Genomic DNA, 25,658 nt, shown 5'->3' with positions numbered 1-25,658 from the left:
TTGTTGCTTTCATTTGTGTTTCCTTGATTTTAGTAAGCCTGAATTTTTTTTCATAAATTTTTCAATCCTTTGGGTTTCTTTTTTGTGGATTACTTGTTCAAATTCTTAGTCTAGTTTTTTCTGTTAAGATTTTTAAAATGTATTTATTAAGTGCTTCTTATATATTAACTTATACCAATCTATTAACGTATGTTAACCTATTTCTGTGTAAGGCATTTCAAATATTTTCTTTGTTATTTGTTATTTAATTTTGCTTATGATCCTTCTGCAAAGGTTTAAGATTGTATAAAGTCAAATCTATCAAATTTTGGAGTAAAAAGATTTTCTGCACCTCTGTATCATACATCTTTATAGATAGATACACTAATATTTTCTTTTTCATCTTTTATGCACTGTTTTTACGTTGTAATGCTCTAATCCATCTATGATGTATTTTAGTATGAAGTGTGAAGAAGGAATGTGTCTGAGCCCCAGTTCCTAGTAAAGTAGAGCCTGAGGAAAAGCTTACATATTAGAGGTTTGGGGGGAAAGGGATACCAGGGCATCAAGAGTAAGAAAAGGAAAATGAGGAAGTAAGGAAGGGAAGGAGGAAAGAAAATCAAACGTGGTGCATTGTTATGAGACTAGCCACAGTTTCACAGGAAAACACAGCCATTGCCCAGATGCAGGATTTCAACAGAGGGAGAGGCTGACACAGCCAATGCATGAGTCCAATGGAGAAGAGGAGGATGAGGAGAGAGGAACTGATCTGTCAGCTCTGTCTCCTTTCTTTTGATGGTCATGGTTTGTGCTTCTGAGTTGCGTTACCTAAACATTCCAGGCAGCTGCTGGGAAGTCTGGGCTCCATCGACTCAGTTGAATCTTACGTGGCTGCTGGAACTGCTATGTCTTCTGTATGACAGAAAGAGCAAAGGAGGCTGTGCCTGGAGCCTGGGGGAGCAGGGCTGTTAGAAGATGAGGAATGGCAGCTCAGGAGGAGGCAGAGGCTGGCAAATCCAAGCAGACACTTACACTGGTCTAGTAGAGGTTATAACTTATAGTCACCATTTATCCTGCTTCATCTAGTGGGTACTCCACCATTTTCTCACAAATTTAAATTTCAACTTTACCTTATTCTAAGTTCTTAATTATACTAGGGTTTCTTTCTGGTTCTAAACAACCTATGGATATACAAATGTACATTTAAAATAACTTATAGCTTTCTGATGGTACAAATTCCCTCTCATTTTTTTCAGTGTTTTTTCTTGGCTTTTCATAAATGAATAAGCTCATGTATGTAGGTAAAGTCATAATTTTAACTAGTTGTATAAAACAATTGGGGATTTGTGTATAAATATGTCTGTTTGAGGACAATCAATATATTTATACTCTTCTATCTCACCATTCATGAAAACAGCAGCAGCATCAACTTTTTAAAGTTGTTTTTAATGTCCCTCAGTAAAATTTTCCAGTTGTTTTTCATGTAGCTCTAACAGAGCTTTTATTAAATTTTTTCCTAGATATTATAACTTTTTGTAGTTTTTGTTACTCTGCTGGGCAGAACTTTTTTCATTGTGCTTTTTAATTGATAATTTCTGGAATCTAGTAAATTGTTCTATATTAATTTTGTAACTGATCATCTTTTTAAACCTTCTAACTAGTTCAAATAATTTTCAAATTTATTCTCATGAATTTTCTAGATAGACATATAGTCTGTAAATAATAATTTTTCTTTCTTCTCCAATAATTATTTTTCTTATTTCTCTTTTCTGCCCTTTTCCATTGGCTATAACTTCAGAATAGCATAAAATGAATAATTATGATGTCATCCTTATCTTAGTCTTACCTTTAATAAGAATGTTTCTGCTATTTTACTTTTAAGTATTGTAAGTATTGGCTGTTGGTTTCAGAGAGAAATTTTATTTAATTAATTAATTTATTTATTTTTTACATCTTTATTGGAGTATAATTGCTTTACAATGGTGTGTTAGTTTCTGCTTTATAACAAAGTGAATCAGCTATACATATACATATGTTCCCATATCTCCTCCCTCTTGCGTCTCCCTCCCTCCCACCCTCCCTATCCCACCCCTCTAGGTGGTCACAAACCACCCAGCTGATCTCCCTGTGCTATGCGGCTGCTTCCCACTAGCTATTTTACGTTTGGTAGTGTATATATGTCCATGCCACTCTCTCACTTTGTCACAGCTTACCCTTCCCCCTCCCCATATCCTCAAGTCCATTCTCTAGTAGGTCTGTGTCTTTATTCCCGTCTTACCCCTAGGTTCTTCATGACATTTTTTTTTCTTAGATTCCATATATATATGTGTTAGCGTATGGTATTTGTTTTTCTCTTTCTGACTTACTTCACTCTGTATGACAGACTCTAGGTCCATCCACCTCACTACAAATAACTCAATTTCGTTTCTTTTTATGGCTGAGTAATATTCCATTGTATATATGGGCCACATCTTCTTTATCCATTCATCTGTTGATGGACACTTAAGTGGCGAGAGATTTTAAATCATATCAAGGTAGTACATTTTTATAACGAGGTTACTAAAAGATTTTAAATTGATGATTGATGTTTAATTTCTATCTTTTCTCTTGATTAGGCTGGCCAGAACATTGTCTGTTTTACTGGGAAAAGGAGGTTGGAGCTTTTGATCCAATGTTCTTCTTAATTGGACACTGGCCTTCCATTTAGGACTCAGATGTTTCTCCAGGGAAGGACCCTCTGCTCTGTCCTTCTGATACACAGGACACAAAAACCCTCTGCTTTGGGTTCAGAGTGGCCATCTACCATCTGACACTGTTCTAATGGCTGAGCTGCTAAGCATTCTCACAACTGTTTAAATTCATGTCACCTCAAATTTATGGTCTGCGAACCTATCTTGCTACAAGCATAGCAGTACAATCTACACTTGGGCTTGGAGTATTTTATTATTTGTTTGTTAATTAGGGGGGCACAATACATTGATTTTTATCCATGGGCTATGCTATTCTTTCCCTCATCTTTGACATTTGGACACTAGTGATTCCAGTCCCAATATATCCTAATGCTTAGTTGCTTGGCTTTTATTTTGATATAAAAACTGTGGGTTTTCATACTTCATTAAAATAGAATATGATCTCTGTTTCACAATTTATTTAGCTGATTGCATGTCCTTAGGAAATTTTTATTCTTTTTCTGACAGTCAGAAACAAATTTCCCTCAAGAAATTAGGAGGGACGTGGGATTCCATGAAATCCTTCCATTTCTCTATTATGCTTATACCTGGTTAAGCCTTCTCCCAATTCCCAGATTTGCTATTCCACCCCTTTATCCATTTTCTTACTCCTTTGCCACCATCAACCCTCCTCTTTCAGCAAATGAATTTGCCTCTTACTTTACTGAGAAAACCAAGGTTAACAGGTGGGAATTCCCATCCTTGAATCTATAACTAATTCTGGAGTCTTCCTTGCCCAGTCGACAATTTGCCCCCTTTCCTCCAGGTTCATGGGATGCACCATCTGCCCTTCAGTATGAGCTCAACCCCTTCAACTCTTCTTCATCCAATTCCATCACTTCTCTTCAGATACAGTATTTACCTCTGCTGGACTTTCCACCTCTCCTTCTTTGTTGATTTGTAAATTTTAAATTTAATTCTTCACTTTGTCTTTGCATCTCTCTAGTTCCTTACTTCTTTATCTTTTTCCTGCCTGGTCAAAAATGTAGAACCCCAGCAGTTCCTTCTCTGGCTCTTCTTCCCCTGCCTGTTACTTAATGTTGACATGCTACCTCTATCCCAAGATTTTATTTTTCGTACTGTTTTTATTTCACAATACATTGAATGAGATTTCTCCCAGGTAATCTCTTTTACTCCCTGAACTTCTACTGGTCTCTATGTTGCTGAGGCCAGTGTTGTCATTTCTATATCAAACCTCATTCCTAAACTGCATTCTGCTTACTGAACCATCTCAACCTGGTGTTCCACACACATTTCCAAACAATATACATAAAACTTCACCAATCAGATTCCCCTCCCCAAATCTGCTCCTTCTACCACCTCTTTTACTGTCAGGAGTGGCATAACTGTCCACCCAGTCATCCAGGCTGAACTGGGAGTCACCTGACCCCCGCACTCGCCCACATATCCAGTTAATGCCTATACTCTGTCTTTTCTTTTTAAGTTCTCTGGTGTCACTTCTCCCTTCTGTGCCCCCTGCTGCAGCTTGACTCTAATCGTTTCTCTTTGGAACTCCTGTTATTGTCGCTCTGCTCTGAACATTTTTTTTCATGAACCATGCTTTTTCTGATCTCTAGCTTTCCAACATTCTTGCAGTTGTTCCCTCTCCTTAAAACACTGTCTACTCTGATCTTGACCTCGTGAAAAATTCCTGAATACAATCATCAGCTGAGATCTTCCTTAACAACAACACAAAAAGTAGTTTTATTTAAATCTCTTTTGTGCTTAAAACCCTCTAACAGACTTCCACTGCCCTTGAGATAAAGTTCAAACCCCTTAATTGGCATATATATTCTCTTCTCTAGAAACTCTCTCAACAAACTTCTGCCCACAGCTTATGTTCTCATCACAGGAAACATCTCACACCTCCCATCTCTGTCATTCACAATGCTATTCTACATCACCATGATCCATACCTTTGCTCAACTTTTTTTTTTTCTACCTGCAATGCTTCTAATATCCTCCCCCCTATCCCTGTCTAGCAAACCAACATTTATTTATCTTTTTAAAATTATCTCAAAAATCACCTACTTTTTAAATCTTCTTTGTGTCACCACCTACTTCTTAGAACTAATTACCTTTCTTTCTCACACTCCTTTGTGGACTTTAATCACAGCACCTTTAATGGGCATATTTGTTTTCAAGTCTATTTGTCTCCCTGTAATAATATATAAACTTGTTATAGTCTTTCCCTTATTACTTTATCCAAAAAATGTATTTATTTATCCAGAAACTATTTTTAAGCACTGTGGTAAGCATTGGGAACACAAAGTTAGATAACATTGACTCTCTGCTCCAAAGGAGCACACAGAGAGTGAACACAGAGACAAGCACGTAAATATAATGTAGCAAGTACCATGATAGTGATAGCCATCATCTATTTATCTCAGCTGCACTGAGAAAGACCATCTAATTCACTTAGTATTGCTAGCACCTCATACTGTGCCTGACATGATACCTCAGTAAATGTGTACAGCTTATTGGGTGCATCCTGATTCGTTGGGAAGGAGAAAAGGAGTGGGCAGTCAGACCATGGAATGACCCAAAGGAAGCTTCCCATTGACTCAGTTCATTTTCCCTATAACTTTTACCTTCATAGTCATTCAATTTTGCATCTGGACCATCCCTTCTGGGGGGCTGAGGGGTTCAAGGCAATTGCCAATGTGTATAACAGCTAATCTGTGGTCTGCAGGTAAGTTTACAGAAGTTCCTGCCATCCTCTGCTTCAACCTGGAACTCAAATCCCTTGCTTGATATTGCATCCAGGAGATGAATGGTAAGAAATAGCTAATCAAGCCATGGCCTTCGGTTTCATGTTGGAGTCCAGTAGGTTAAACACATCCCCCTTCCATCCCACTCAGAATCTGACAAACCATCCAAACCCAGTGGAACCAAGATGAAAGGAGGAAGTAAAATTTTCTCTGTTTGCAGATGACATGATCTTATACCTAGAAAACTTTAATTTTTTTTCTAAGTGTTAAAGCAGAAATTTATTAAAATCTATTTATATAGTGTTTTACATACAAAAAAATATAGAGTCCTCAACATTCAGACAATCAACTCTATTCTCAAAAGTGTTTTGTGAGAAGACAGATTTCTTTGCTTCCCCCCTAAAAAGATACTTCTGTTTATACTCCTAAAAATGATGCATTTATTACACCACTTCTCATAAGAACAGTCTGGCTGAGATCACAAAACTTCTGCAGAGAGTGAAGAGATATTAGGAGAGAATCTTCTCCAGAATGCAATGCCTCATCACAGAGGTGTAGGCAAGAGATACATAAAATAGTAGCTGCATCAGAGGAGTACACACAGCAAGTGGGCCATGAGAAAAGCCTGAGGCCCAGCAGGGTGGCCCCTAGCCACAAAGCATGGCCAGCTGGGATGCATGGCCTCCAGGGACTCTTCCTCTCCTTCACTTTCTGAGGTGGCCGTCACTCCTGGAGATTCAGGTTCCATAACAGCATTGGTCACTTTACTAGGTGCTTTGTCCAAGGCCCCTGCTGTAATTTCAAACAGAATTTTGTCAATTTCCATTTCTGCTGCTTTTTCCATTTCTTCTTGATCATCTATGCTTTCAAAAGTGTTCTCTAACATCTCTCCATGTTCCCAGCCTTCTTCATCTCTTTGGACAATGACTGCATTTATTAATCTATTTATTTTATCTGCATTCTATAATCTATTTATTTGAACTGGATTTATATAATCTTCACAAGACTCTGAATAGCCTTCATCACTTCTGGGCTCTTCTACAGGAACCAGCCTCTCATAAGACCACAAGCTGGTTCTTCATCCCTGTGAGCACAGAATTCATGTGAGCTTTAGATGAATAAAGCTTGCTCACAGCCTTCCTTGATCTGATCTCCTCTTTGGCCAGAACTACACAGATATCCTTCTGGTTCTTCTTAGCAGCATCTTTCAGAGATAGTTTTAGTTTTTCTGCTTCTCTTTGAATGTTCCATATTTGCCTGTCAGCAACTCTCATTTCTTTTCTTAATCAATATGCAAAAATTGGTTGCATTTCTATATACTAACAACAAACTATCTGAAAAAGAAATAAAGAAAACAATCCCATTTAATAGCATCAAAAAGAATAAAAGTACTTAGGAATAAACTTAACCAAAGAGGTGAAAGATCTGTATACTGAAAAGTATAAAACATTGATGTAAGATATTGAAGACACAAACAAATAAAAAGATATTCTATGTTCATGGACTGGAAGAATTAATATTGTTAAAATGTCCATACTATTGAAAGCAATCTACAGATTTAGTGCAATCCCTACCAAGATTTTAATGACATTTTAAAAATGGAAATAGAAAAAGAAATCCTGAAATTTGTGTGGAACCACATGAGAGACCCTGAATAACCAAAGCGATCTTGAGAAAGAAGAACAAAAGCAGGATGCACACTTACAGGTTTCAAACTATATTACAAGGCTATAGTAATCAAAACAGTATGGTACTGGCATTAAAAGCAGACACACAGACCAGTGGAACAGAATTGAGAACCCAAAAATAAACTCATGCATTTATGTCAACCAGTATTTGTCAAGGGAGCTAAGAATACACAGAGGATAAGATAGTCTCTTCAATAATGAAACTACATCCCTACCTTACATTACTCACACAAATTAACTTGAAATGGATTAAGACTTAAATGTAATATCTGAAACTACAGAAGTCCTAGAAGAAAACATGGAGGTAAGCTCTTTGACATTGGTCTTGACAATAATTTTCTTGGGTTTGACACCTAAAGCACAAGCAACAAAAGCAAAAATAAACAAGTGGGACTATATCAAGATTAAAAGCCTCTGTGCAGCAAAATAAATAATTAATAATATGAAAAGGCAACCTACAGAATGGGAGAAATATTTGCAAACCATATATCTGATAAGGGGTTAATATCCAAAATATAGTAGAAGTTCATACAACTGAATAGCAAAATAAACCCCAAACCAAAACTAAAACCCCAAATAACCCAATTAATTATAGTCAAAGGACCTGAATAGGCATTTTCCCAAAGAAGATATACAAATGGCCAACAGGTACATGGAAAGGTGCTCAACATCATTAATCATCAGGGAAATGCAAGTCAAATCCACAGTGAGATATCACCTCACACCTGTTAGAATGGCTATCATCAAAAAGACAAGAGATAACAAGTATTGGCAAGGATGTGGATGAAAGGGATCCCCTGTGCACTGTTGGTGGGAGTGTAAACTGGTGCAGTATGAGAGAGTACAAAGTTTCCTCAAAAAATTAAAAATAGAACTATCATACGATCCAGGAATTCCACTTTCAGGTACATGTCCAAAGGAAATGAAATCACTATCTTGAAGAGATATCTATATTCCATGTTCAAAGCAGTGTTATTCACAATAGCCAAGGTATGGAAGCAACATAAGTGTCTGTCAATGGATGAATGGGAAAAAAATGTAATATAGATAGATAGACAGATAGATACAGATATATATAATGGAATATTATTCAGCCATAAAAAAGAAGGAAATCATGCCATTTGCAACAACTTGGATGAAAATTGTGGGTATTATGCTCATAAATACTATATGAGCTCACTTATATGTAGAGTCTTTAAAAAAACCAAACTCATAAAAACAGATTGGTGGTTGGCAGGGATTGAGGGAGGTGGGATGGGATGGATGAAGGTGGTCAAAGGATACAAATTTCCAGTTTTGAAATGAGTGATTTCTGGGGATCTAATGTACAGCAAGTTGACAAAACAGTACTGTATTGTATACTTGAAAGTTTCTAAGAGTCAATCTTTAAAGTTCTACACACACACACACACACACACACACACACAAGGTAACTGTGTGAGATGATGGATGTGTTAACTAACCTTATTGATATAATCATTTTGAAATATACACATATATCAAATCAAATCATCACAAATGTACACCTTAAACTTACACATTATATGTCACTTATATCACAATAAAAATGGTAAAAAAAATCAAACAAATATGAACAAGGAAAAAAAGGAAACAATAATAATAAGGCAAGAAAGCAGGAGATATGTTCCATGTAAGTCTGTAATTCTTCCAGGACAAAGGGACAGAAGCCAGAGAACTTCCCCTTCCTTTCCCCCACTGTGATACAAATAAAATATTATAATTTATCTCCTCTAGGAGACCAGAGAATTGCTGTCTCCAGCAGGAACTGGATTCCTCACTAATCTCTGAGACTGTACATTTTTGTAACTATTCTGAACAAATCACTGAATTAATTTCCTTACAACAAAACTAAATTACTAATATTACCAAAATGTTCTCCCTTACTGGAAAATTCCCGATTCTAGTGTTTGGGTTTATATGACTCCATTTGGAGTTGGTTTTAGGAGACATGATTTTTTTTTTTTTTTTTGCGGTACGCGGGCCTCTCACTGTTGTGGCCTCTCCCGTTGCGGAGCACAGGCTCCAGATGCGCAGGCTCAGCAGCCATGGCTCACGGGCCCAGCCGCTCCGCGGCATATGGGATCCTCCCAGACCGGGGCACGAACCCGTAGCCCCTGCATCGGCAGGCGGACTCTCAACCACTGCGCCACCAGGGAGGCCCCATGATTGTTTTTAAAGGAAATACTCGGTACTAAAGTTAGTCTAAGTGTTCTACTCCCTGTAGGCCAATATAAGCATTATTTTTTTGTTCTTGAGTTCTCCCTCTCGTATTTTTTTCACACTCCGCTTTTATAGTGCTATTTTCCATATAACATTTTTCATCTTTAAAAAAGTTTACAGACTTTTCAAGAGAAATGCTGTGCCCCCCTCCCCACAAATACAAACCCTGGGACTCAGATGGATTATTTGGGGTTAACTCCTCAGCACCATACAGAAAGCCAAAGTTTTACAAACAGCCTCTGGCTTTACAGTCTCATCTGAGCACATTACAGGAAATCGAGCTTGCAGATACTTAAAGCATCTCATGCCCCCACACCCCCATCCCTGTCTTCGTCTACGGGGGCTGCCATAACAAAATACCATAGACTGTGTGACTTAAACAACAGGAGTTTATTTTCTCAGAGTTTTGGAGACAGGGTAGTCGAAAATCAAGGTTCCCGTTCCTGCTGAGAGCGCTCTCCTGGCTTGTAGATGGCTGCCTTCATGCTGTGTTCTCACATGGGGAAGAGAGAAAGAGAATGAGCTCTCTGGTATTGCTTCTTATTAGGACACTAATCCTCTTGGATGGATCAGGGCTCCATCCACCTTTATGACAGGACTTAACCTTAATTACTTCCTTATTCCAATTATAGGCACATTGGGGATTATGCCTTCAACATATGACTCTGGGGGGACACAATTCTGTCTATAGCATCCCCCCAAAACATTATAAAGTTTAAATGGACAAAACCCCACAACAGATGTCCATTTCTTTAAGTCAATTACCCAGTGGCATAAGTTCACCATGAAAAAGAATTAGCAAGTTATATCATCCACCACTACTCCTTCTGCCACTCAGTAGGTTGAAAACAATTTCTTTTGTGTTTCAAAGCACTTTAGGAGAATTCTTTTGCTATGTTGAGTCTAACTCTACAACCCTGGCACCTGACACTGCCTGGGAATTTCAAAATAGGCTAGATAGGCTCCTTCTACCCACAGGGCACACTTCCCTCTCCACTGGAACAACTAAAAACCTCTTCATGAGACAAGATCTGTCCTTGGGTGCCTGCCATTTTCTCTCTCTTCTCTGGGGGCCAGAGTGTGCCATGCTTCTTTCTCCCGGGCTGAAGTTTCCCCTTTCATCTTTCCTGCAATGGTTCTCGATGTTAGAGGCCATCTGATCCCTCTGCAAAGTGCTAACCAAGAGCTGGCTACCTGGTCCACTACAACCACTGCTCCTTGGCCTCTCAGCTCTGTGTAACATATTGGCCACCAGCCTCTTCTGGAAGACATGGTGGCAGCCTTGCCACCCTCTGTGTGGGCTGCCTCGCAGGTAGAGCTGTAATAGGCTTGGGTTTAGGAGGAGTTCTCCATCTTGGTGTGATGACCGCAGAGTGGCGGTGCCTGGTGTGGTTACAGGCAGTGCCACTGGATGCCTGCAAACTCCCCATCTTCTATAATCCTCCTGTCTGCAAGGGCAGAAGCCTCCAGGGAGCTGAGAAAATCTGAACCCCTGAGATGTGATTGGATGATGAGAGAGTTTGGCTGTCTTTCACTCCTTCTTCCAGGCTAAAGGGAACTGCCTGTTGGGGCTTGTCCTTTGGTGTCTTGAATGGGGTTGCTCACAGAACCAACACTGTCATCAGTCCTCTTTCACTGTAATTCTGTGGACCTTCTTCTCCCCCGCATTGGGGGATATAAACTTATGCTCAGGATATGGTAGTTAGAATGTGTTGGGTCACTACTAGACCTTTCTCTGAAAAGTGCACACTGTAAAGGAGCAGGAAGCATGAAGAAATATGAGAACTTATAATGGAAAGATGCTTTCATTCTTCTTCTTACTGCTTCTATACAAACACACACATACACACTCAACAGTTTCTATCTCCATCATCAAATTAGTCTCATATCTTTCCCTCTTTCTTCCTTTCCTCCCCCTTCTCTTCTCTCCCTCCTTCTTGCCCTCCTTCCCTCTCTCTCCTTCCTTCCTTTATTTCATTGTTTCCTCCCTCCTTTCCTTCCTCCTTTCCTCCTTTCCTTCCTTCCATGTCCTCAGACTAATCACCAAGTGCTTGCTCTACATGATATAATCTACTTGCTTTGCATAATTTTTACTAAAATTACACCCATACAAAAATGGTTGATGCCAAGTGTTGAGCCAAATGTTGAGCCAAGAATTAAAAGGCAGTCAGTTAAAGAAGCATCTTAAGTGGACATTCCCCGAATTCAATGTTTTCTTTCTTTTTAAAGCCACTCATTACTTTTATTTTTTTATATCTTTATTGGAGTATAATTGCTTTACAATGATGTGTTAGTTTCTGTTGTACAACAAAGTGAATCAGCTATATATTTACATATATCCCCATATCCCCTCCCTCTGGAGCCTCCTTCCTACCCTCCCTATCCCACCCCTTCTAGGTCATCACAAACCATCAAGCTGATCTCCCTGTGCTATGCAGCAGCTTCCCACTAGCCATCCATTTTACATTTGGTAGTGTATATATGTCAATGCTGCTCTCTCACTTTGTCCCAGCTTCGTCTTCCCCCCCCCATGACCTCAAGTCCGTTCTCTACATCTGCGTCTTTATTTCTGCCCTGTCACTAGGTTCATCAGTACCAGTTTTTTTAGATTCCATATATGTGCATTAGCATCTGGTATTTGTTTTTCTCTTTCTGACTTACTTCACTCTGTATGACAGACTCTAGGTCCATCCACCTCATTACAAATAAGAATTTCCTTGCCTTTTATGGCTGAGTAATATTCCATTGTATATATGAGCCACATCTTCTTTATCCATTTGTCTGTTTATGGACATTTAGGTTGCTTCCATGTCCTGGCTATTTTAAATAGTGCTACAATGAACATTGTGGTACATGTATATTTTTGAATTATGGTTTTCTCGGGGTATATGTCTAGTAGTGGGATTTCTGGGTCATATGGTAATTCTATTTTTAGTTTTTAAAGGAACCTCCATACTGTTCTCCATAGTGGCTGTATCAATTTACATTCCCTCGAACAGTGCAAGAGGGTTCCCTTTTCTCCACACCATCTCCAGCATTTATTGTTTGTTTGTAGAGTTTTTCATGATGGCCATTCTGACTGGTGTGAGGTGATACCTCATTGTGGTTTTGATTTGCATTTCTCTAATGATTAGTGATGTTGAGCATCTTTTCATGTGTTTGTTGGCAATCTGTATGTCTACTTTGGAGAAGTGTCTGTTTAGGTCTTCTGCCCATTTTTGGATTGGGTTGTTTGTTTTTGTGATATTGAGCTGCATGAGCTGCTTGTATATTTTGGAGACTAATCCTTTTCAGGATTATTTTCTCTCATTCTGAGGGTTGTCTTTTCATCTTGTTTGGATTGGAAGAATCAACATTGTGAAAATGACTATGTACCCAAAGCAATCTACAGATTCAATGCAATCCCTATCAAATTACCAATTGCATTTTTCACAGAACTAGAGCAAAAAATTTTATAATTTGTATGGAAACACAAAAGACCCTGAAGAGTCAAAGCAATCTTGAGAAAGAAAAACAGAGCTGTAGGAATCAGGCTCCTGGACTTCAGACTATACTACAAAGCTACAGTAATCAAGACAGTATGGTACTGGCACAAAAACAGAAATATAGATCAATGGAACAGGATAGAAACCCCAGAGATAAACCCACACACATATGATCACCTTATCTTTGACAACAGAGGCAAGAATATACAATGGAGAAAAGATAGCCTCTTCAATAAGTGGTGCTGGGAAAACTGGACAGCTACATGTAAAAGAATGAAATTAGAACACTCCCTAACACCATACACAAAAATAAACTCAAAATGGATCAAAGATCTAAATGTAAGGCCAGACACAATCAAACTCAGAGGAAAACATAGGCAGAACACTCTATGACATAAATCACAGCAAGATCCTTTTTGACCCACCTCCTAGAGAAATGGAAATAAAAACAAAAATAAACAAATGGGACCTAATGAAACTTAAAAGCTTTTGCACAGCAAAGGAAGCCACACATTACTTTTAAAGTAAGTCTAGTGCCTGCACGTGGTTTGATGGGATCTGAATCCTTCAGCCTGGGTGGAATTCAGCTCCACCACTTCTAACTCTATGATCCTGAACAAAAGGCTATTATTTCTTCACCTCTGAAGATGGTGATAATAATGCTATCTCATTAAGCTATTGTGAAGATAATATTAATCAACACATATAAAGCAGTTATAAAAAGACCTGACATCTCTCAAGTGTTTAACAAATATTATATATTATCATTAAATTAGTCTTAAGGTTTTATTGAATACCTATTATGTGCCTAGAACTTTGTTCAGCAGGTGAGGTGTGGGAACAAACTAATTATTGTTGAATGACCTTTCTTACTGAATTGATTGACCAGGTAGATGTTTCAGAGCCCTATGAACAAGGCCTTGCAGGGCACCCATTGTGTATCCCACCTGTGAGGCATGTGACACCAGAGTTTGAGATGCCATTGTCATGACTAGTAGCTGTCATCTTGAGCATCTGTGATTTCTTCCGATTACATTTGATTCCTTATGAAAACCTGATAGAGACCACTGTGCAATAATCTTCCTCATGAAGCAACACTGAGATGTATTTATAAAGAATAATGGACTTGAATATATCCACACCTTCCCATTATTTTCAAGGACAGCCTTGATTCCTTCCATCTTTTCAAGTTATGGCCAGGAGGAAGATCACTTCACCCAGCCTGCTCAAAGTGTACCCCTTGTGCACTAGTCTAAGTAAGTAGGAAAGCAATAAATGCCTGTTGAATGAAACCATTAGGCTCCCAGGCCAACTGAGGTAACACATTTCAAACACACCAGGAAATTGCTTCTCTGTCCCATCACTCCCCCAGGTAGATGGCTCACATGCTTGCTGCCTTCTCTGGTAGAAATCCTCTTGCATTCCCTCAGTGACTGCCTCAGTACACAGCAAGAAGTGCAGTCTAGGCAGCATCCAGGCCCAACCTTGATTCTGCTCAGAAAGAGTCCCACCAGCACAGCTGCTACCTCCTCACTGGAGTCAGCTCATCAGAATGACTGCTTACCAATAGGCCATTGGTCTCTCAAGGGTTTGGAAAAATGAATAGTAGCTTCTCCTTCTTTTTTTTGCTTTAAAATTAAATTCTCCACTTTTTTTTTTTTATGATTACAAACCAATTACTTTATATTATTACCTTGTGTTTTTATAATTGTTTTGAATGAAAGATTCTTTAACTTCTATAATTCTTCACAATTTTCAAAAGTTTCACATAGATTTCATATAATTCCATAACAACCCTTTTTTTGCCCCTACCCCTATAGTCCCTCCCCGCTTCCTTCTCTCCTCTGGTAATCACTAGTTTGTTCTCTCTATCTGTGAGTTAGCTTCTTTTTTTGTTTTATTCACTAGTTTGTTGTGTTTTTTAGATTCCACATACAAGTGATGTCATACAGTATTTGTCTTTCTCTGTCTGACTCAGTAGCTTCTTATTTCAAAAATATTGGGGACTCTTGGTCAGAGAATCATGTTGAAACACGTTTTGGCAGAACCTCTCTATGCAATTACCCTTCCTTCCCACTGAAACAAGCAGTCCTCACATATGCTGCGTTCTGCAGATTCACAGAGCACTTCAATATCAGTTATTTCATCTTCACAACCACCATGTGCCTTAAGTAAGATATATATATCAATAATAATGATAATAATAATATTAATAATAAAAACTTTTATTGAGAGCTTCTTTGGTGCCCGTTACTGCACCAAATGCTTTATATGGATTAGCTCAGTTGTCATAACAACAACTCTAATTATTCCTGTCAAAAGATGAGGAAACCAAAGCTCAGAGAAAGTAAGTGACTTGTCCATTTTACAGACCCAGGACCAGGCTCCCCAAGGCCCTTTCTAAGGCACCATGCTGTTTCTCAGCATCTCTAAATCACCCATGGGGTCTGAGACCACTTTGGTGCCACTTTGGGGGCTCACTGTCCCAGCCTAGAAGAAGTCAGTCACAGTGGTCCATTAGTTGTGCCTGCAGGCCATGGTTTGTGCACACACTCAAAGATATCTCATAACCAAAGCAAAGGGCATGATCCCAGTTGGAAATGACTAAGGGATCCTTTGCCTCTGAGGCGAGAGCTCAAATCTGCAACTAGTAGCGCCAGTTCCACTGGCATGCTGTCTACATAATGCAAACCATGGTATTTGGCAATGGCCCTTAAACTTGGCACACTCCACACTCCTCCTGGACCCAAGAGATAACATAACCAAATGTTTTCTGGGGTTGTAAGAAATGAGTGTTTTGCAGGTAGGAAGAAATACAAACATCATCCCTATGGGAGCTTGCTCCATCCAATCCCAAGGGCAAAATGGCTCACTCTCTGCCGGCCCTTCGAAAGGTTAAATGTGAGCAAGGGCCCAGATAAATAGTCACAATGCAAACAAAGTCATGTAAATAAATGCATCTCTGATCGACGCAGGCTGGTGATGCCAAATATACCATCTGTACCATTTCTCATGGTGAGATTAATTTTTTTTTCCTGCATGTCCCAAGCAGTGAGGAGATGACCATCCTAATGCAGACCAAAGCATGCCTCATTTGACACTCTTGGAAATTTTTAAAAATTTTCAGATCCACAGAGAATCAGTAGCATTTGTGTTTTTCTAGATAAGGTTGAAGTTAGAAGAAAGAAATCTCACCGGAAAGTAACAGGGCACATGTCCAGGGCCTGAGAAGGTAGTTGCCATGTACTGTGATTTTTAGAGGGTCTAGTTACATCTGCAATCTAAGATTCCTCACCTTGCCGACTCACTCATTCACTTGACAAAAGCATTATTTGCATCTAATTATGCTTAGAGCAGTGTTAGGCATTATGGATGCAAAGGTAAGTAAAATATGGTGCTTGCCTTAGAGGGACATTCCTTGTACTATGAGAATTTGCTTGGCACGATTTATGGATAACTTCTTGAAAAATAAAAATTAAGAGCCTGTACTCAGAATCACATGTGGAGCTTCTTATATACACAAATGACCAGGTTTTACTCTTCCAATTACTAATCTATCTAAGGTAGGACATGGGCATCTGTTTTATCTTAAAAAATGAAACAAAAATGAAACTTCTAGGTCAAAAGTCAGCAAACAATTTCTGCAAAGAACCAAATAGTAAAATTTTCAGTCTTGTGGATCATATAGTTGCAACTCTTCACCCCTGCCATTGCAGCCTGGAAGCAGCTATAGACAATTTGAGAATACAAGGGCGTGGCTGTGTTCCAGTAGAACTTTATTATTACAAAAACAGGCAGCATGCTGGATTTAGCCTGTGGGCTATAGTTTTCTACCTCCCGTTCTAGATGATTCTTATGGGCAATAGCCTTAAGATCTGCTTGTCTAGAAAATGTTGTGACTTTGGAGGGTGTATGACAGGCACTGCCATAGATATGAAATGGAGTAACGCTGCTTTTCCCATCTACATCACAGTACAGAAAACTATATTTTTAGCATTCCTTCAATGCAGTCTTTGTAGGCTTACATTGAATCTGATCAGACACTTTTCAGAGATCTATACTTAAGTGCCATTCTCGCTGGAGGTAGGGAGTTTTACTAGATACACAGTTTAAACCAAGAAATAAATCTACTTACATTCTAAGTTTTTCTAAGATCAGAAAAAAAAATAGATATTTTTGTAATTATTAGATGTATCACTGCATCTTATGGTCTGGAATAGAAAAACATATATATATCCCCTGGAAGAAAGTTCTTAAATTTAAAGAATAGGTCTAAGCTCTTAATTTATACATTTTTATATTTGATAGACAAGGAAAACAAACAAACTTTTGAATATAAACTCTTTGATGTTCTTTCAGTTCTAAGATCTTGAAATACTCTTAGTGTTTATTAAAGGGCAAATTCACTTCAACAAATATTTATGAAATAACAGCTTTGGAGCTAGTATTCCAACTCTTGCATAATACACAATTTTGTGGGAGAAACAACAATAAAAATACCTATAATGTGAGTGATAGTTGCTATAGTAGGGGGATCACAGCTATAGGGGTGAATAGTTCTTCTTGAGTGGGAACAGGGTGGAGGATGTGGAAGGAGGAGAGAGCACGAGGGGAGTTCAGGAAAAGCCATAGAGATGAAGAGGCATTTGACTTGGGCGCTGAAGGATAAGTAGGAGCTCTCCATGCAGGCAAAGGGCAAAGGAGGGAGTGTTCTTTGAGCAAGGACACAGGGAAAGGAAAAGCACTTCTGTTTAAGGAATGATGTCTAGGCTACTCTGACTTGAGTCCAAGGTGTCTGGAGATGATGGATGAAAAGGAAAAAACACGGCCTGGGGGTGGTCTGGGGTCAGAGAGTGAAGGCACGGTTGATAATGCTAAAGTTTTGGGATTTCTTTTAATAGGCCAGGGGAAACCATTTGTTTACATTTTTTTTTTATTATTGTTTGCGGTACGCGGGCCTCTCACTGTTGTGACCTCTCCCGTTGCGGAGCACAGGCTCCGGACGCGCAGGCTCAGCAGCCATGGCTCACGGGCCCAGCCGCTCCGCGGCACGTGGGATCCTCCCGGACCGGGGCACGAACTCGTGACCCCTGCATCGGCAGGCGGACTCTCAACCACTGCGCCACCAGGGAAGCCCCCATTTGTTTACATTTTGAATCAAGGAACTGTCCTAATCTTATTTGAGTTTTAGAAAGGTTATACTGGGCTAAGAGCAGAGTGGGCCTTGAGCCTGTCAAAATGTTCATAATTTGCTCCCAAAACAGGGGTGTTGGAATCTTTCCCCAGGAAGTTAAACAAATTCCCCAAATGCCAGGATCCTAGGGAAATGCATCCAGGGAGCAGGCCCTTATCCCCCCACTCGCTCTAGGAGAGGGCACGGTACCCACTTGGGCCCAGGGCTCAGCTCTGTTGCCTACCTCACTGATAGCCACGCATGGAGAAAAATGTTACAAAGCAAGGAAAACAAGAAAACCAACCAAAAAAAAAAAAAAAAAACCTCTTCAGTACTCTGAGAAAGAGACTTTTTAAACACAAGACTCTTTCTTGTTAGAAAGACAGAAGCTGTGGTCCTTGCTCTCTCTACATTCAAGCCCACTCACCTCCACAAATATAGGCAGTTTGTGGATAAAAATACATTCGCCGCCAATGCTTCTGTCAGGCACAGGTTTCCCTGTCTTTCAACCTTTATGTTTTTAACACCCTCATTAACATAACATGCCCTTAGCTGTAGGTATGATGCAAACACTCCACTGTCCAGTGGTGTCTTAAATAAATATTTTTGTTCTCTTGACTATCTATCCTGCCTGTGCATAGCCCCCGAGTCAGAAGCCGATGGCTCCCCATTTCCCCTCTGCATGCAGCACCTTTAGCTCCTTCAGCGGGCAGCTGCCCCCCACCTTTCCGAGGGTCTCCATCACTCTCTGTATGTCCTTCACTCTCCATCTCAGAGGAGTCATGGGACTCAAAGAGGCTGCCAAAGCAGGGACCCCTCTGCTGAGAAGGAGGGCCAGGTGAGCAAAGTTCTGAGTGGAAACTTGCACAACCCTGGCAGGCAGGCAGGCAGGCAGGCAGGCACTTAATTAGGGCTTTTAAAGAGATTCTTCCAATGAGCATTTATTGACCATTTGCTGTGCCTGTTACAAACTCCTAGTAAGGCTCAGCAGCAATAAGAATCTGCTCTGCAGTGTCCACTGCTTTATCACAGAAGCCAAGAGGTTTTTCTAAAAACATGCAAAGGGAAGAATAAAATCCTTCCAGGCCACATTTAGCACCAGGGTCAGCATTGTGGTCTCAGCAGAGGAAAAACAACGGGTCCTGGGCCAGAGAGCAAGCCACTGGTCTAAGGAGAGACAAAACCCACAGAAGTATGTGCTCACTTGACTTTATTTCTGGTCATAAAACAGCCGATTACTTTACTAGGATAAAACAGCAAGTTTTTTCTATTCTGCTTTCACAATCATCTTTCTTCCCTGTTTCTAAAATTGATTTCATTCCCATTTAGCTATGAGCCACACAGAGCCCTCAGCCCACTGTTTCCCAGTTCATTTTCCATCATGTCATTTTATTTCAGCTTTAGAACCCAAATCCTTGTTTACATGTAAATAACTCAGTGTGATTTACACTTATTTAAAAACAAATAAGAAAAGATCACTAATCATCAATTGTTTTACCATTTACAGCAAAAGATCCTATTCCCATTGATCATTTTTCATTATTAAAACATCATTTTTAGCTCTTTTTCTCTCAAGGACTGGGTTTGGATAACTGAGCTTTGAAGAAAGATTGAAAACTTTTTGGATATAAATTGAGGGGAAAAACCTGAAATGTTAAGTACTAAGTTGTAGTTCACTATTGCCCTTATCTTTAATAATGGAAATACAGTTTAGTGCACCATGCAAAAGAGCATCCTTATATTTTTCAATTGCAAGTGTCCAATTATGCACAAGGGTCAAGGCAAAATTGATCTGAAGGAGCTCAATTTTAAAATCATTAAAAAAAATCAGGACAAAGGATGCCATAGTATTAAGCTAAAATGTTTAAAAACGAAAAGTATTATGCATGCCGCATGGTGGAAGATCAGATTTTTGTTAATGCAAGTTTTAAATGCTGATTAATCCTCTTGAGAGTCAGTTTCCCAAAGCATTGGACTGTATTCAAGTCTTTTTCAAAACGGCACATCTCTTCCATTATTCTGAATATTAATTGAACAACGTTATAACTAAGGATACAAAGCAAGATTTAAAACATGATTACAGCTGTCAGTGCTTACATCTAAATAAGTCATTGGAAATTCAAGCTTAGAAGAAAAAAATGGTGTAAATCGGTCTTAGAACAGTGAAGCTCTCTCTTAGCTTTTTCAAAAATGAATTTGCTGTTTAGGACTCGAGAAAGCTACACCTGTGACTTGGTCTTAATATATTTATCTGGGCAATTCTCAATCAGAAATCAGAGTTATGTTTTGACTTGAAATTTGGGACAACGTCAAGGACATTTTCTTTGTGGGAGAAGGAAAGGAAGAGCCAAAGAATATTATTAGTTCATAGAATTTTCCCATTTCCTTATTTTATATTTCTGTTTCAGTCTCTTGTCTATACTCAAACATCAAGGAATTAACCAAATTTAAGCAAATAAGACATTACTATGGTTTCAAAACAACTCATTAAGCTCAGAGTCAAACAATGGCAAGTAACTAATGATTTATTTTCACAATAATCAATTGTCAAATTCAACTTCTTTTATCTCCCAAATCCAGTTTGGGGATAGCTCAAATCCCCATTTCCCCACCAGAAGCAGTGTAAAATATTGGCTTCTATTAGAACCTTGGGGAATTTTAGTTTAGTTTTGTTTTGTTTCCTTAAATGGTTGCTGTGTATTTGAGTGATAGCTCTTTGTTCAAAAGGTTGCAAAAGCCACCCTCACATCTAATTCTAGTGAGATAAATGGCATTATGAAGGGAATATTAAAAATTTACAGCCCTTTTTACTAAGTTTATTTGTCATCCAAACATGCTGAATATTGCATAGCACACACACAAAAGCATGCCATCCTGACGATGAAAAAGATATGAGCAAATAATGATGCAGTGATAACAAGTCTGATGGAGTTTGCATGTCTCCGTTGCTATTTGGCATGTCATTTAATTACATTGCGCCAAACCAGCAGAATCACACAATATGTTAGTGTAAAGGGTCCACAGTTTAAGCGGAAAATCTTGAAGTGTTAACTATACACTGTCTAATTATACAACCCTACTGTACCGGAATGTGATTTCAGAAACCATTTCTGACATATGGGAAAAGGGTAGAACAGCTGGTCATTAAGGTTTTCTCAAGACTATTTAGCAACACACTTGAATGTAATTAAAGTGAGACACTAAATACTGCACTTGTGGTACAATGTATTTTTAATTTTTATGGCATGTGGTAAAAGTAAATAGATGCAAAGCATTCAACTTTCTCCATTCGGCATCCAGCTTGTCAAAGATGCAGTGACTGTTTGGCTGATTGCAAGCCGGGTCCTGGTGTAAGTCACAGACATCCAGTTGGGATGTTTAAGGCTGCCTTAAAGGGACTGAATTCGGCAATATTCAGAGGGATGTCTAATTGGAATCCCCGACAATTCATGAGATGAATTCGTTCATTTATTTATTCATTCATTCATCAAACGCAACCTGGAATAATTTTAGATGACAAAGACATTAGCCCTGCCCCGAGTTGCCCCCAGCTTATGATGCTTAAAATACAGAGTGATGCAAGGTGATTAAAGGGTACTATGGAGCCCCAAGAAGGGGCATCTGGCCCAAACTGGTGATGTCTAGCAAAGCCCCCTAAATTGGAATCATCTTAGGCAAGTAGAAAATAAGGGAGAGAGGGATAAGACATACAGAAGGACAACCTAAGCAGAGGGAGCAGATTATGCAAAGGCTTGCAAATGAGAATATTGTATAATAAGAATATAATCTTTACATTTATTGAACACTTACAACATCCTGTCACTAGGCTAAGTCCTTCACACATATTATCTCATTTAATCCTCACAGAAGCACTGTGCGGTAAGTACTACGGTCTATACTTTACAGATGAGAAAACTAACAGAATAGTCCATGGCAAAGCAGTTTGTGGGTGACTGAACCAGGATTCAAACTCAGGTTTGCCTGAGTCCCAAATCAAACTTTTCTCCATATTGCCTTCCCCCAACTGACAGAAAAACAGCATGTCTATTTAGTTTTTAAAGAACTTAGTGTATAAACACATTAGTCCTTATTAAAGCCCTATGATTAAGAGAAAGGAAAAGATAAGCTACAGAGTGGGAGAAAATATTTGCAAATCACATGTCTAATAAAGGACTTATATCCAGAATATATAAAGAACACTCAAAACTCAACAGTAAGAAAATAAATCACCCAATTAAGTAGCTGAGCAAAAGATTTGACAGACACTTCTACAAAGAAAAAATATAATGCTAATTAAGCACATGAAAAAATGTTTACCATCATTAGCCATTAGGGAAATGCAAATTAGAACTACAAAAAAATGCCATTACATTCCTATTAGAATGGCTAAAATAATAAAAAATCATGACAATACCAAGTGCTGTCAAAGATGTGGAGCAACTGGAACTCCTACACATTGCTGATGCGAGTGCAAGATTGTACAGCCACTCTGGAAAATTTTGGCAGTTTCTTATAAAGTTAAACATACACTTACCATATGATCCTGCAAATCCACTTCTAGGTATTTATCTTAGAGAAATGAAAACTTATGTGAATATTTAGAGCAGGATTATTCATAATCTTTGAAAACTAGAAACAATACAAATGTCCTTCAACAAATGAATTGGCAAACTGTGTCACATCTGTGCAATGGAATGCTGCTTGACCATGAAAAGGAATGAATTAGTATACACAACCAACATGGATGAATGTCAAAGGCATTATGTTGAAGAAAGGAGACAGTCTCAAAAGGGTACACACCCTATGACATTCTGAAAAAGGAAATCTTATAGGAACAGTTGCCATGGGTTAAGAGTTGGAGGATAGTTTGACTACAAAGGGAATTTTTAGGGGGAGGAAACTGTTCTGTATCCTGGTTGTGGTTGTGAGTATATAAATGTATGCATCAAGACTCATAGAACTACACACCAAAAATAAAGTCAATTTTACTGCATAAAATTTTTTTTAAAACCCTATGAGGTAGATGTCTTAGTCTGGGTTCCCCCAAAACAAACCCTGGGATAAGAAATTAGGGACTAGGAATTTATTTGCAAAGTGAGTCCAAGAATCATAAGTGAAGAAATGGGGAAAGTGAGACAGAGAAGGGAGAAAAGTAAAAAAAAGTTGCATTATTGAGTGGGTTTCCATGGTGGGTGGCTTCAGCTCAATCACACTGAGAATCTTCTGAGAAAACATGTGGAGTATGTCTCAGAATTGCTCCACCTATAGGCATCTTTCATTTGGTTGGGGCTGAAGTTGCCCTTGGAGCATAAACTCTTATGCTTCTAGGTTGTGTAAGTGCCTTTGAATGCCCTTAGGCAAAGAAGAGGAAAGACCTAGGTCCTTGAGGTGGGAAGATGTCACCTGCCTATTGCAGCTGCTTGTGAATTCTGGTGGGCTGAGGAGTAAAGGAAGGCAATCGACAGCATCTGCTAATGAGGTATTAGTAATAGATGCTCTATACATTTGGTTTTGCAATAAAGTGGGGGAAGTTTGTCAGGTGATTAAAATAAATATATGCAATGTCAATAATAAGAAATTTAGTCATTTGGGAAAATACTTACAATAGGCCAGGTACCACGTTAGACTTGCCAGACTTCTCCTTATTCTATCATCTGATTCTTCCAACAGCCCTATGAGATAAACATCAATACCCCCATTTTACAAGCAAGGAAATTGAGGCTCAAAGCAGTTAAGTAGCTTCCCCAAGTATGCGCACGTGCACACACACACACACACACACACACACATAACTGAGTGATAAGATCAACTTAGAAGCCCATAGTTTTTCCATCATGCTTGGTCAGTGCCTACTTTGATTTATGTTGCTACATAACATTACAGAAGATATAGTAATTCTGAGAAAACAGTGCATAGCATGAGGAATTATGAATTGTGATTTAAAAAGCCAGGTCTAAGTCACTCCAGGGCTGAGCCCTACTTGTGGGAATACTCAGGCCTTCTATTTCTGGGTAACTGTGGGCATTTCATTGTTCATTAGAATCTTCAATAGATAGTGGCTGAGAAAAAAAAAAAATCTCAAACCAATTCACTTTACTCCTTACACAGATGCCTAGAAATGTTGAAACTTTGGCTAGTAAGAAATTGAAAATTGGCTGTGAATAATAATCATCTGTGCAACTGCTATCTTCTTATTAGCATAAATGACCAAGCGATGCTCTAGCTGTGAGCATTGATCCTGTAGCTTCAGCCTCCTTACCACCACTGTGGAACTATACCTTTCATTTTCCTTACTGTTTCTTAATGGGCAGTGCTTCAACCCTGAAGATGACTTTGCTGCAAAAGGACATGAACTTGGAGTTGTTTTCCACTGTAGGAAGAATAGGATTATACTCATCCACATTCCCTTACTCTCTCCCAATTGTCATCTCTATTCTCATCATAGTAGCTGGGCACAGTTAAAGGATATAGACTTTTGGCCAGAGAACAAAAGAAAGATAACAGACCCACGTGGGCACTGAACCCCTGACCTCATTAGCATTGTTTTCTCACCACCTCTGCTAACAGAGAGCCCAATTATGAACACTGAATCAAAGAGGGAAGTCACCTCTTCACCTGGAGCCAAGAAAAGCCTACGACAGCTGGTTTTTAAGAAGGGAATGCTTCTCCAGTCAAATAACCACAGTACGAACATCCACAAGCAATTTCTAAGCATCTTCCATCTTTGCATGGCTCAGTATAACAAGAATTGCTGTCGATGTGGTTTCCAGTCTGGGAGGTGATGAAGGCTTTGGGAGCATCACCCTACGATGGATGTGATGGAGTATGCTGGGTGTACCTTCTTACAAAGACTCTCAAGAGTGAGCCAACTTGAATCTTCTGCAGTTGTAATCCCCCAATCTTAGTCCCCTCTTTGAAACCCTTCCACACAGTCTTTTTTTTCAAACTTTTAATTTTATATTGGAGTATAGTCGATTAACAATGTTGTGATAGTTTCAGGTGCCCAGCAAAGTGACTCAGCCATACGTATACATGTATCCATTCTCTCCCAGACTCCCCTCTCATCCAGGCTGCCACATAACATTGAGCAGTGTTCCCTGTGCTATACGGTAGCTCCTTGTTTGTTCCACACTCTTAGTCTTGACACTCGAAGCTCTGCCTACTTCTTTTGACTGTCCACTGAAGGATCTGTGGCAGAGATAGTTCCACAGTGGGTTTTACAATTGAAATGACTCATTACTCTATGGCATTATAGAGATTCTTCAAAGTGGTTCTTAAACTGCTAATTACAACTTCCTTGTTCTGAAAGGTAGAGAATTTGTACGATTTGTGTCTCTGTGTGCATGAGTATATGCGTGTATATAGTTGTTTAGGAATATTTTTAGAATATAAGTTGAGTTACATCTAATTAGTTGTATTCCATTTTTTGAAAACTTAAGTTATTTCAATAAGCTCCTGGGATGCAATGACTGAATAGGTCAGTCAAGGCATGATGCTGATAAAACCAAAGATGACTCAATTCCCAGACCAGTTACAGGGCTTTTTAGTAGCCATGGACCACAGCTCTAGGCAGAGCCAACCAGCTCATACATGATGTGATTTACATAATGAGAACAAGGAGAGAGAGAGCATGGACAGTTCATTGCAGAAAC

At 39.0% G+C, this 25,658-nt stretch overlaps 1 protein-coding gene across 19 annotated transcripts in view; it reads right to left on the bottom strand.

Annotated features, from left to right (window-relative positions):
* The window catches only part of LOC308612554 (uncharacterized protein), a 164,087-nt gene that overhangs the window by 4,665 nt on the left and 133,764 nt on the right, over positions 1-25,658 (bottom strand). For 8 of the 19 annotated variants that reach the window (XM_081225092.1, XM_081225088.1, XM_081225086.1 and 5 more), the window contains 2 exons: positions 23,610-23,678; positions 5,122-6,211 (listed from right to left, as the gene is read on the bottom strand). In XM_081225092.1, coding sequence (XP_081081218.1) covers positions 6,006-6,211; positions 23,610-23,678 — 275 coding nt within the window. In that variant the 3' untranslated portion in view covers positions 5,122-6,005. Of the gene's footprint in view, positions 1-5,121; positions 6,754-9,476; positions 9,842-22,540; positions 22,576-23,268; positions 23,679-25,658 lie in introns of those variants that run through there. The other 11 variants (XR_014015117.1, XR_014015119.1, XR_014015122.1 and 8 more) reach the window with 5 other exon arrangements.

This window comes from Mesoplodon bidens (assembly GCF_964165515.1).
Source record: "Mesoplodon bidens genome assembly, chromosome: 2".
Classification (NCBI taxonomy): Eukaryota; Metazoa; Chordata; class Mammalia; order Artiodactyla; family Ziphiidae; genus Mesoplodon; species Mesoplodon bidens.
The sequence above is the reverse complement of the archived record's forward strand: the minus strand, read 5'-3'. Positions and strand labels throughout refer to the sequence as shown.